The sequence below is a fragment of the Euprymna scolopes genome, chromosome 39 (genome assembly GCF_053919585.1).
Source record: "Euprymna scolopes isolate OS-2025 chromosome 39, ASM5391958v1, whole genome shotgun sequence".
Lineage (NCBI taxonomy): Eukaryota > Metazoa > Mollusca > Cephalopoda > Sepiida > Sepiolidae > Euprymna > Euprymna scolopes.
In genome coordinates, this window is record NC_136520.1 from 61653972 (window position 1) to 61666711 (window position 12740).

Below are 12740 nucleotides of genomic sequence, written 5' to 3' on the forward strand. Positions count from 1 at the left end.
TCTTTATTCATTTATATTTCCTTTTTATATATACCAATCCTTACGTAAGAAGCTCAATGTAATTACAGAGCATATAGTGAATAAATGACAAGTCTAGTTTTCAAATTTCATGATGTTGACCATCTTACAATTTATTCCTTTAATTCAATTGACATAATTCTTGGCAGTATCTGTTTTATAGTACAAAAGCAATCACTTATTGTGTGTATATGACAAAAAAAAAAAATAGCTCTTTGCATTACTAATTTTTAAATCGGTTCATAATAAATTAATGTATATTATCCATTTGTAATTTTATATTTTTCTTATATGTATATGTCATGGTTTTATTAATTTTGTTGTTGATTTAATAAAAAACGAGGATGAATTAATAAATTTGTTTTAAAATTACCAAAATGTTAATATTTATCCATTTTATATGAACGTGAAAAGTTTTCTTTACAAAAAAACTCATGTTATTTAAAAATTGGCTTCGCTGTAAAATGAACTAGTTATAAATTAATTTAAAAAATAGCTTGTGCTTAAAACTTTCAATTTTATAGTCCAAAGTCTGTTAACTGTCAAAACATTTATCTCTATGTGATTTAGTGATCTAAACAGGTGGCGCCACTTGTCAAGTAGATTTTATTTGTGTGGTAGGAGTTTTATTGTAGTTATTTTATGAGAAGACTTTTGAGACCTGTGGCGGATGATGGTGTTTAAACAAAAGCTTTGATTTTGATTTTTAAGGGTCAGAGGTCAGTGCAGATGGAAGTGTTTTCTGGTGGAGATTTTGTATATTTTTCTTTTCTATGTGATACTTCAAGGAAAATGTTTATGGTGCTGTCCCCAATGGGGAGCAGAACACATAGTGTGACTAGGATTAGTAAGACGTCGACTATCTTACTCTCTTGTGTATGCATATGAAAGTAAAGCATTTTCGTAAGAGGCTTTATCTGTTTATCTGACCTAGTAGGTCATTCTTAAGTTTGAAATAGCATTCCCATCTCTTCAGTTTTGTTTTGTTTTTTTTTTCTTTGCTTTTAATGGGTCTTGCTCCAGACAAGGCATGAAGCCACTTGATGTAACGAGCTAAAAAAATATTGCTTCAAGGTCAGAAACTTGCCAACGATAAGTGTTAGATGGAATAGATTCTGACCTAGAAAACAGCAATTCTTCTTTGTCAGAAACATCGCTCATGGAATGAATGTGAGGACTAAAGGGCAAAATAAGGGAAGCGAGAGTTACGCAGCTGCCAAACGTATGTATCAGGGATAAAAAACCTGTGATCTTGCCGACCAACAAAATTTTGTGATAACCAGACTATTCTGAAGCACAATCTTGGAGAACTTGATGCAGAAATCTGATTCTTTCAACAATGGAAATATTATACCAAACTTAAATGATGGAGGGACAAGAATGCGATTTCAAACTTAAGAATGACCTACTAGGCCTACAGATAAAGCGTCTTACAGAAATGCTTGGGTGAAGCTAAGAACCATCTTTCCAGATGTTATTTTTATTCGAATATTCTAATTTCATCGCCAGGAAATGGACATTAATGAGAGTAAAAAACTAAATTAGGAGTTATCACAAGAGATGGGGTAGGAGTGAGAGAACGTTATGTTTGTTTTGTTTTGGAGCGCAGATGAACTATAATACTTGACGTTAGTCTTTCAAGCCAGAAATTATTTTCTAATCGACAGTGTAAAAGATTTTTTTTAATAATGAAGGTTGGTAATAAATATATTTAACCATGCTTTAGTTTAAGATCTCTTTATGTAAAATTATGTATGTTTTATATATATGTGTATAGGATTTACTCCTAAGCTAATGAGCTGATCATTAAATTTTTGGAACATAAGGGTAAAGGTGGGGGATGTGAATATATATTTAGAGCTTTATGAAAAGGGTGTGGAAGAGCTTTGTGGAAATTTAGATAGCTCCAATTTTTTTTTGTTAAAATTTAGATAGCTCCAATTTTTTGTGTGAAATTTTAACAATTGGTATTAGACATTAATATAAATAAGTATTTCCTGAAGTTCAGTTTCTTTAGAATTTCAATTTTTTTTTTTTTTTTTTTTTTTTTCAGGGGACATAGTATGGACACAATCTCCCATATAAAAATTCAAATATTTTAGAGGTGAATTGAATTTGATCTGTAATCATTGGACACCGAATAAGCAAAATTCTTAAGATCCCTTAAACTTAAGTTTGACCTTTTTAGACATTTTCTAGAATCAAAATCTTTGAATTAAGGATTCTAAATATGCAGTTTGGTATCATTAGATATTGGTTTTAATCTTTGCCAAGGTATGTAAAAGTAGTGTGAAATTGTCCAGAGGAATTTCATTTTTTCCATCTTGGGCAGATATTCTTATATATAAATTAAAATCAAACTCTATACTCTTGTGATTAATATTTTTATTAAGGAAAAAAATCTTTTTCAACAGACATATAAGGTAAATATTAGTTTGTGTTAAAAACAAACAAAATCTATTTTCAATCGATTTCAGCAATTTTTATATTTGATCCTGATCAATATTTTATTTATTACTAGTCATAAAGAAAGATAGAGGAATTCTTACCCATGCTTAACTCCTAATACTGATACCCAGTTCACCTGGTATTAATTTAAAAACAATTTCTTTGATATTCGTTGGTGGAAAAAAAAGAGAGAAAGGAAATCTTGATTTGTCATTTTCGTTTTCTTCTGTTGCCTGTGGTCGACTTTTTACTTTAATGAAACTCCTCCCACTTCTATATATTTAATAGCGTCAATTTATGGCCTGGGTGATGCCAGGTAACCATGCTACTAATATATAAAAATAGAACTGACATGTAAAAACATTGTGACACTTGATGGTAATTTTTGAGTTTTTAAAACTGTTGATTCGAAATTAATTTGTCTCTGCTTGAATTAAAGGCAAACATCAAGTATTATGGTTCTTTTGTGTTGATAAGTGAAAGAAAAAGAGTATTTTTTCTAACATACCCATGTTGCAAACAAGGACAAAATTCCCTTCATCTCTATTATTATATAAAAAGAACATTGTGTGTGCGAGTTCGTTCCCTATGGACTCCAAAATGGCTTGGCCGATTTTTTTAAAAATTTCACACCAAGGTACTTTATATGACTGACAATGTTCTTAGATAGGTTTTGTATTGGAATGTCTTCAATAAGTATCAATAATTGAAATACTCTGATGAAAGGAGAAACAGGTGATTTTGACTAAGGTTAACACCTGACACAGCCTAACATTACAGGTGCATTTGAGAAGTTTTATTACCACACAAGACGAAAGGTCCAACATATAAAATCAAGAATCTTTGATGTAACAGGGGGCACATTTGAAATGAATGTTTCTGTTTAGAGCACAATTGAACCATGATACTTGACTTAAAATTATATTTAATATAAGGGTTTAGATTAAAGTTTAAAATACAAAACTGTATTTTACTTTAATTCAAACCATTATATTAAATATAATTTTATAAAATCAACAGTAGGTTCTCTACAGTGCAGTGTAAATTACAATGTAGTTTGGACTGCCACTATGGGGAAGAGGTGTGAAGCTTGCTCCCGGTATACTGTGATGCGTCCCCAACTAGAGCAGGCAATCAATCAATTTTATTGAAAAATGGTTAATGTTACAAATTTTGATGACAAGAAATAAAAAAAAATATATATATATATATTGGTATATGAAATATTAATTGATCATCATTCAATCCTGCTAGTACTTAAATATAATTGTTGTGCAGTTATCTAATAACCTTTGTTAAAACTGACAGATGTATTAAATCTCACGGTCAAGCAAGATACAACATAAACCTCTATATCCATAAAGTTATCTCGATTGATTTTCAAAGTTTAGCCTTTAAATTGACAAATCAAACTTTCATATTATTTGGATTATACTGTTCTCCTCTTCAGTGTTATTTTCAAAACGTTTTGGACAATTACACCTCTAGCTTTTTGTGAAACTCTGGAATCTGCATGGAATTTGGAACTGAATCCTTTATTTAATCTGCAAGGACTCGTGGCATATTTTAATTTTTATTTGGTAAAATTCAGTTTCAAAGTTACTCTTCTGCAGGTTGAAGGTTCGATCCTCAGTGTGGGCGATACACGAAATACAAATGCAAATTACTTAGGACTTCTACCTAGTCATGGCTGACAAAACTAGAGTATGCTACACCTGTGGATTAAATGATTTTGTTTGAAGTTCTCTGCAGATTTCAAAGTTCGACAAGATACATCTGGAAAAGGTCGGATGTCACATCTCCTGAAATGTGGTGATAATGACACTCAAGATGAGAACCGTAGTCTGAATAATCCAAATAATATGAATAACCAGTCCTCATCTTAAAAATTCAGAAATGCGATAGTTTTGTTGACTTTAACAGTGATTTAATATGAAAAGAGAAAAAGGATAAATTAAATTATTTGATTAATTTAAAGAAGATTTAAATTAAACTAAGTAGAAAGCTATACAGGGCATAAATAAGGCTCTTTTTTTTTTCTTTTTTTTTTTTTTTTTTTTTTTTTACTCGCATTCACTCCAAACAAGGCATATTGCCAGTTGGACATAAGGGTACTAATTGGGACCATGTATAAGACATTAAAATGTTGGTTTATTTTGCATTTGAACTTCTGCATATCAGTACAACCGGAAGCAGAAAAGGAATTCCAAAGACTAGCTGTTCTAGGGAAGAAGCTATTAGAGTAGAAAGCTTTCTGGCATTTAGGGACCTCAACAATGAAAGGGTGTGATTTTGCTGCTTAGCAAGTTTGTCAGGGTGCAACAAGTTCATTAGAGCATATTCCATTAAATACTTGTAAAACAGGCACAGAGATGCAACATTGTGGTGATGGGACAGGGATTGGAGTCTAGTCGACAAAGTGGGACTTATTAGATTGCAGACCTTTTTTTTTTTTTTTTTTTTTTTTTGACCTTATCCAAAAGGGGGAGACTAGTAGTAGATGCACCAGCCCAGATGTGGCAACAATAGTCCATGCATGGGCGAATGGTGGCTTTGTAGAGGTACAGAATACTCACAATAGAGGGAGTCCATGGCATTGTTTCCAGTCATCCTGGACTTCTTGCCACTGAAATCAGGCAGTGCCAATTTAGAAGTGGATGTGAAGATTGTGCAATCCTTGCTTCACAATTACACATGCAGACTTATGAAAGATATCCATTGTCTCTCAAGATAGAACGGAAGCCATTAACATCAATAAGATGTTGATATGTCTAAAGCAGTGTTTTCCAACCTTTTTGCTAGTGCGGAATCCCATGGAAACATTTCCCAGGCTCATGGAACCCTTATGCAATAATTTAGTTGTCTCGTGCAAAAAACCCCCCAAAAAACTGCCTTTAAAATATAAAAATAAAATATTTATGTTCAATATATTGTACACGTTTGTTGTACAGGTAATGAAAACAAAATTGTACATATTTGAATTCTTATTTATTCTTATCAAAAACTCCATGGGAAAATTGAGCTTGGTGTTTCTTGCACAACTTTTTAAGATTAGGTTGTGTTTTTGACACTCACATGAAGCTTATCTTCCATATACAGCAATTGTGCTCGTTTCTTGTGCTTAATGGTTGACAAAGCTGAAAATCCAAATTTACACAAGATGTAGCACACAGTAGGCTGGCAAGCAGACATATGGATTTTTAGCAACTTCCTCAAATCATTGTAAATCCTATATATTTGAATAGTTCAGAGTCTGAGGTTGCAAAAAAATGGGCTCATTTGTCCTCTAAGTCCAATTATTTCTCAAGATATGTCCGTTTGAAGTTCATGAATTTCGAATTTTTGTGAAATTACAACTACAGTGATGGATTGATCTCTCTCAAAGTGCTCATGTTGTTTTTGGGCACAATGCTGAGTTAATTGCAGAAAATGGCAACATTGGTCTGCTCAACTATACAGAATCTGGCATTGAGGCAAATTAGTTCCTATGTCAGTATCGGATAAACAAGTCTCGAAAGACAAACCAATTTGACAGTATATCAGCTTGTATTAACGGACTCTGGGACAAGAGTGATCCCATTGTTATGAAGACGAGAACGCTTAAACTGCAGACATTGCAAGTCATCAGGTCACAGCATTAGAAGTTGTGAGCAGCTTAAAACTGCAATTCATGATTGCAACAGTGAATATGAGTCTTTGTTGTGCTTTTTGATGATGATGATGATGATGATGCATGTTGAGTTATCTGATAGGTTCAATTAATAAGCTAGTTTTTTTTTTTTTTTTTTTTCATTGTGTCACCTTTAGGATATTTCTTTTTAACCAGAAAGCAAAATACATTCAGGTTAAATGCAGAATGCTCCAACTTCATTTTAGAATACTGGCAAGTTCTTCTGTTATATGTTCTTCTGATAGCTCAAATTTTACAAATGGGTTTCTAATCCAGTTATACTGGTCAACAGCTATTGATGGAAAATATTTGTGAAGATTTAATAAAATATCCAAATCGTTCAAAATCGATGGCCTAATTTCTTGAAAATCTCTTTTAAAAATACTTGGAAACATTTCATGTGTTGGTTCCATATTGTCAATTTCTTTTGAAAAACATTAATTTTTATCAGCAGAAGATAGTATATTTTCATTCTTTCCCTGTTTTAGCTCCTTAAATATATCAGCAAGATATGCTAACTTCGAACACCAATGGCCATTACTCAAACATTCTACAAAATCTTTCAGATTTTCTTGCAAATAAAAGGTCAATAACTCTTCTCTTAATTCGTAAAAACAAGATATCTTTTCCCTTGAAAATCATATTTCTTTGTACTGGATTAAAGTGGTGGTCTGCTTCCATACAGTTTAACTGTCTACATTTAAGTGGTCTCATCTTGATGTAATTTACTATTTTCACTACCATATCCAATATAGATTTTAGTTCAGATCCGAGAGTTTCAGCAACAAGTGCTTCTATGAACTCTGTTCTGTCTGCCTGCTTCCCACCGGACTACAACTTGGATGTCTTCAAGTCCAACGTTAACAAATTCCTAATGAACCGCCCCCTTTAGTAAACACTTCATCAAATCTCCACACTAACGTAATGTACTTGCAATAACCCTTATCCCTGAGTGGCTTCCGGGCCTTGATAAGTGGTGATCACTGTGTAAAAAAAATAAAAAAAACAATAAGTATGAATATTTAGATTTTGTTTTTGTGTGATTGGAGCAGTCTTTAAGACCTGTCATTGCAGGGGCACGATGTGTACAAATACCAGCACAGTCTTTCCAGTCTAATCCAAAATACTCTAAATACGAATTGAAAATATCAAATACATCTTGTCCTTTTGTTGTCGCTGGCAATTCTTTGCAACACCGGAAGTCTTCTATAATATTTTCATCATTAATAAAACAAACAAGTACAAGTTGCGCTTTACCAATAATGTCCGTACTCTCATCAACTTGAAGTGCAACTTATGTTTCAGTATTTCTGACTTAACATCTCTTCACATGTCTTGAATGCGCCTAGGTATTGTGTTGTCAAAAAGTGGAACTTTATTTACCTCTGATACAGCCTCCTCTCCAAACATTGTCCTTACTATTTCTTGCCATCCAGATAAAATTACAGTTTCAGCAATGATATGAGATTTAATTTTTCTTGCAACTATCTTCGCCACAGCATAACTTGATTCTCGTCCTTTGTCACACAACTTGAACTTTTTTGCAAACATAGAAACTTGACTTTTATTTAATGTTAATTCTTGTTTAAAATATTGTTCACTTTTGCTCGACAACTCTGGATGTTTAATCGTTAAATGTTGTTTCAGTTTGACTGGTGCCATTGTACTGTTAGCCAGTTTCTCCCCATAAATAACACACAAAGGTGAAGGATACTCTGGGTTTCTCGTCCAAATAAATCCCATGGCTATGTAGTTTTCACAATATTGATGCACTTTTAGTTAATTCCATCATTTCTTGATTTCGACAGGGCTGCATCGCTGGTAGCAGCTGCAGTTTCAACAGGCTGCATCAGATCCTGTGTCTCTTCATCCACATCAGTCTTGGTTTTTCACAAATCTATCCATGCGTGTAAATCTGAAAGCAAAATTTTACATGTAGAGTTAGCGCTTAAAGAATTGCATTAAATTAATTGATGAAAATAAAAAAATGAAAGGAAAGGGGATGCCTCTTAAGACACATATGGAATGCACAGGGGAATAACGACAAAGGCGGAGTGAGAATTTTGGAAATTTTTATTGGAGGTAAAAATTAATACTAGCTAAGAAACAGAAAGGTCAAGAAAATAAAAGGAAAAAAGACGTAAAACAAAACAATAAAACAAAGGACTGAATGAGGTGGGAATTTTTTTTTTTAACTAAGTCAAGCATGAAGTATCGGCTATATTTAACACAACAAACATTTCATTTATTTTTATCAGGGGATTATTAGTCAGTGTAAGATGAGGGGGGAGGGGGGATAGCGAAAAGGATAGCTTACAACCGCAGTTAGGGATATCATTTTCGGGTGTTCCTCGTGCGTATCTTGGCTTGTTTTACTTTTCTCGGACACAAATGTGTTTCGCTTGGGTGTATCTCGTATCTTTTCTTTGTTTTTCTTGGGCACACATGTTTCACTTGGATGTATCGCCGTAAGTAGTCTTTCGCCAGTGGGAGCAGTGGTTTCTCACGTCCGCTGCCGCCATCGACTTTTCCCAGTAACGGAAGACCCTCCTCTCACCTGGCCCTTTTGCGCATGTCCAGAACTGGAGAAGAGGAGTGGGACTTCATCAGGGATGTACACATTTACTACAGTCTTGATGGGCGCGGAGACGATGTTCATTTTTATTTAGGCGTTTCAGTTTCTTCTTTCACGCTGGTCCACCTTCTCTCTCCTCCCTCTCTCAGTATCATGTTACCCTCTCTATCCCTCCTGTATATAAACTTCCTCGCTGACAACAGGCACAAGACAAAATCAAAATAAAACAAGTGAAAACTACAAACGATGATTGGCTTTTTTACTATTCAATTGAGACTTTTAACCCTGTCATGTTTGCATAGCAAATGTAAGCTTATATTTCAAATTTTTTAATCAAAGAACATCTTTCTCTTATGATATTTAATGCGATTCTTTTGACCTTGACACTATAATATGAATATATAAAAAAACAAACCTAATAGTGACGAGATATTAATTTTTCAAATGTAGCGAGTTTAATTATGTAAAATTTAGTATGTTTAAACAATTTTTTTTTTTTTTTTTTTTTTAATATGCGTATATTAATAAAATAAATTCTCAGAATTGAATTAAACATTCTGATTATTTGTTACTTGTTCTAATTTAGAGATTGTGGAACTCCCGGACCATATTGGCGTTACCCTAAGGTTCCACGAAACCATGGTTGAAAAACACTGGTCTAAAGTATAAAAATTTCCACTTGTCTTCGTGATCTGGAACAGTAAGGTTTACTTTTACAATGAATAATAGTTTAAATAAAACATTGAATTTGTCTATACTCTAGCACACACACACACACACACACACATATATATATATATGCATAGCAGGTCAGTTTGTATTATTTGGATTCATCAGACTACTGTTCTCATCTTGTGTGTGATTTTCACGTTTCGGTCGATGTAACCTCTGACCTTCTTCAGTTGTGTCTTGTCAAACTAGCAAATGTTTCTGTCGAATTCGGGAATTTGGACGGAATTTCGAGTGGAACCTTTTACTTCACAGGGTAGCATGCTCTTGTTCTGTCAGCCATAGCTGGATAGAGGTCCTAAGTAATATGCAGTTGTATTTTTCCTGAATTCGACAAACCTTTCCGAGTTCGACAGGATACATCTGAAGAAGGTTACATCGATCGGAACGTTGTGAAAATCAAACTCCAGAACAGTATATATATATTATTCCTTAATTGGAATTCATTTTTTGAGATGAGCATTATATATTAATGTATCTTTATTTCGGACTATTAGTCTCATCTTTATTAGGGTTTTTTTTTTTTTTTTTTTTTTTTTTTTTTTTTGAGTGATGGCTGAGAATGCAGTTAGGAGATTCGAAGTTCCTATCCGTCGCAGTTACGAAGGCCAGAGGGATTTGGCCGAAACGTTGTGAACCAATAAAAAGATAAAAAAAAAAAAAACCAACTAATAAAGATGAGACTAATAGTCCGAAATAAATTAATATATAATGCTCATCTCAACAAATGAATTCCAATTAAGGAATAATATATATATATATATACCAATCGGTACGGACCCGACTATGGAAGATCAGATAATAAATAAACGTGGATTTATAAGATCAAAGAATCCAACCTTGATCACCCTTCGGGGCCCGTGGCGCAGTTGATAGACGTTGAATCTCTACGGTTCCAGATGCGCATTGTCTGAAGATAACGGGTTCAATCCCACCCAAAGCGTGCCAGAGGTTAATTGGTCAAAAATGTGGTGAGACAACAACTACGGATGGCAGTGATTGCTGAAAATGCAGTTAGGAGATTCAAAGTTCCTATCCGTTGCGGTTACCACCTGACGAAGGCCAGAGGAAGTTGGCCGAAACGTTGTGAACCAATAAAAAGATAAAAAAAAAAAAAAACAACTAATAAAGATGAGACTAATAGTCCGAAATAAAAATAAATTAATCCAGAACAGTTGTCTATTGAATCCAAATAATACGAATAACCAATCTTCATCTAAAAATTTCAGAAACATAGCAGGTTAGCTCATTAAATTTATTTTTAATCATGAACTTTAATGCCTGAGTACTTACAACTGAGTTGAGCTAACCTTTCCTCTTGCCTACACTACATTCTGAACCATTGCGGTTCTATGCAGATTGATCCTGAGCCAGCCCTTAAAGTGATCAGCCAATTGCAATTTTGCTGTTGAGAATGATGAGCTTGGGATATAAAAGCTCAACCAAATCTTTGGTGGTGGTTGCTCATGTCCATATACTGATATGTTTGCACCACCGACACAGAGATGAGTATATCATGCTGTATGCCTGAACCATTAAAGACCTACATAGCTGCAACAAGACAGACAGCAGAGATTTAATTTCTAATTGAGGCATTGGTGGTGAGGAGCAGTCAAGACATGGTTGGCAACATAGGATGTGGCAGAGAATGTGCCTAATCGATTTTACACAAACGAAATATTTTGAAGAAAAAAATGTGAATAAAAAAAAAAAGTAGACAAAAGGAAGAGTGTATTGACCCGATTTAAAAAAAAAAAAAAAAAAAAAAAAAAAAAAAATTTTTCGTCTGAGTCTGACAATTGATATTGACTCAAAATACTAGACATTTTATTTATTTTCTGAACAAACCTTATCCATATGTAAGGTTCACAGCAAAATATGTAAATATTGAAGGCGTATCTGTCATGCGCTAGCTACACAAGATGCATGGTTTTCTATTTTGTTATGCTTGGATGAGTTACAGTGAGTATCCCACGCCCCTATGCTTACATGCTTTGATAATATAAATAAATGTGGAATTTTTCTTTTTTATATGAACTACATTTATATCAAAACACTTTAATTTTCTAAACGGGGGATAACTCCAATTTTATTTTTTAATGTAATGTTTATAAAATGCAACAACTATTAAAAATTAGTTAAATTTTTATAAAGAAAATCATTTTTATGTGATTAATTGGAATTCATAGGCATAACAATGTAAGCCTTGGAAGGTTGAATTATTTTGAGTTATCTCACTGCTTGCTTTAAATCTAAAGGCCGACATACGACTTTTAACTCGATAATGGCTCAAAAATTAAAAATTAAACAATATACTAGTAGAAACCCACCCAATAAATGTTACCAAAGGCAAGATATGTTACACTTCTACCTAACATTACAATATATTTGACTTTTACAAAAATAAACAAAACAATTCGAACTTTTGCATCACATTAAAATAAATATTAAACAAAAATAAAGTAAAAATATGCTTGTAATTAATTTTCAAATCATGAAACACATTTTGAATATCTTTAGTTATTTAAAAATACACTTATATTTTATGTTGCCAAATTGTCAAGCCAAACGGTATTGAAGATGTTAATTACCCCCAAATACTTGCAGTTAGTGGTCTAGGTTTTTATTGCCTTATATAGGGGAGTGAGATTGGTGGGCTCTAGAGGGGCCACCAGGAATCCCTAAGTATAAACATAAGTGATACCGGGCAGAATCAAAAAAAATCACATGGAAGCATGACATTTCACGAGTTCATTTCAAATTCAATTCAAGGCCAATCCTTTTCACACCTTTCGCCATTCCTTGTCATATTTGCCAATGCTGAGTAAGGGAGCAGACAACCCCCCCTCCCCCCCCCCCCGGACAAAATGCAACACTATTATATTCTACTTTTGATTTAATTAGCAATAATGTTTGATATTATTTTTCTTGAGAAAATTTTCACAAAGTTTCAAGTTAGTTTTATTTTGTTTAGATCTTCTTTTAATGTTATGATCTATAGAGGTTAGTTTTACTAATAGTTTAAAAGGAGTAAATATTTATCAACGGTATCAGCAATGAAAAATTAACATAATAAAATATTAAAAGATTTGGTTTTGGAATCGGAAATTAGGCACAAATTTTTCCGATTCCCTGAAAATTACCGATTTTTCTGATTTCTGATTCCGATTAATTGGTACAACATGTATATGAACAATGAAATAAAAATAAATCATTCAGTTAATTCACCTGTAGCAAATTAAATTTTGAAAACTAATTACACACATTTCTTTATATGTTTGGCAATTTTTTATAAAAAAA

General features: G+C 33.1%; 2 protein-coding genes across 2 annotated transcripts in view; one reads left to right on the forward strand and one right to left on the reverse strand.

The window, feature by feature from the left end:
* LOC145263807 (zinc finger MYND domain-containing protein 11-like) overlaps nt 1-12740 on the forward strand; it is a 219103-nt gene that overhangs the window by 27008 nt on the left and 179355 nt on the right. The window lies entirely within an intron of this gene.
* Nucleotides 7463-7798, reverse strand: LOC145263917 (protein FAM200A-like). Its single transcript, XM_080120994.1, has one exon. It carries the CDS (start codon nt 7796-7798, stop codon nt 7463-7465), a length of 336 nt encoding a protein of 111 aa, XP_079977120.1.

Coding starts and splice junctions, on each gene's coding strand:
- LOC145263917 (XM_080120994.1), bottom strand. CDS start 7,798: ATGGCACCAGTCAAACTGAAACAACATTTAACGATTAAACATCCAGAG.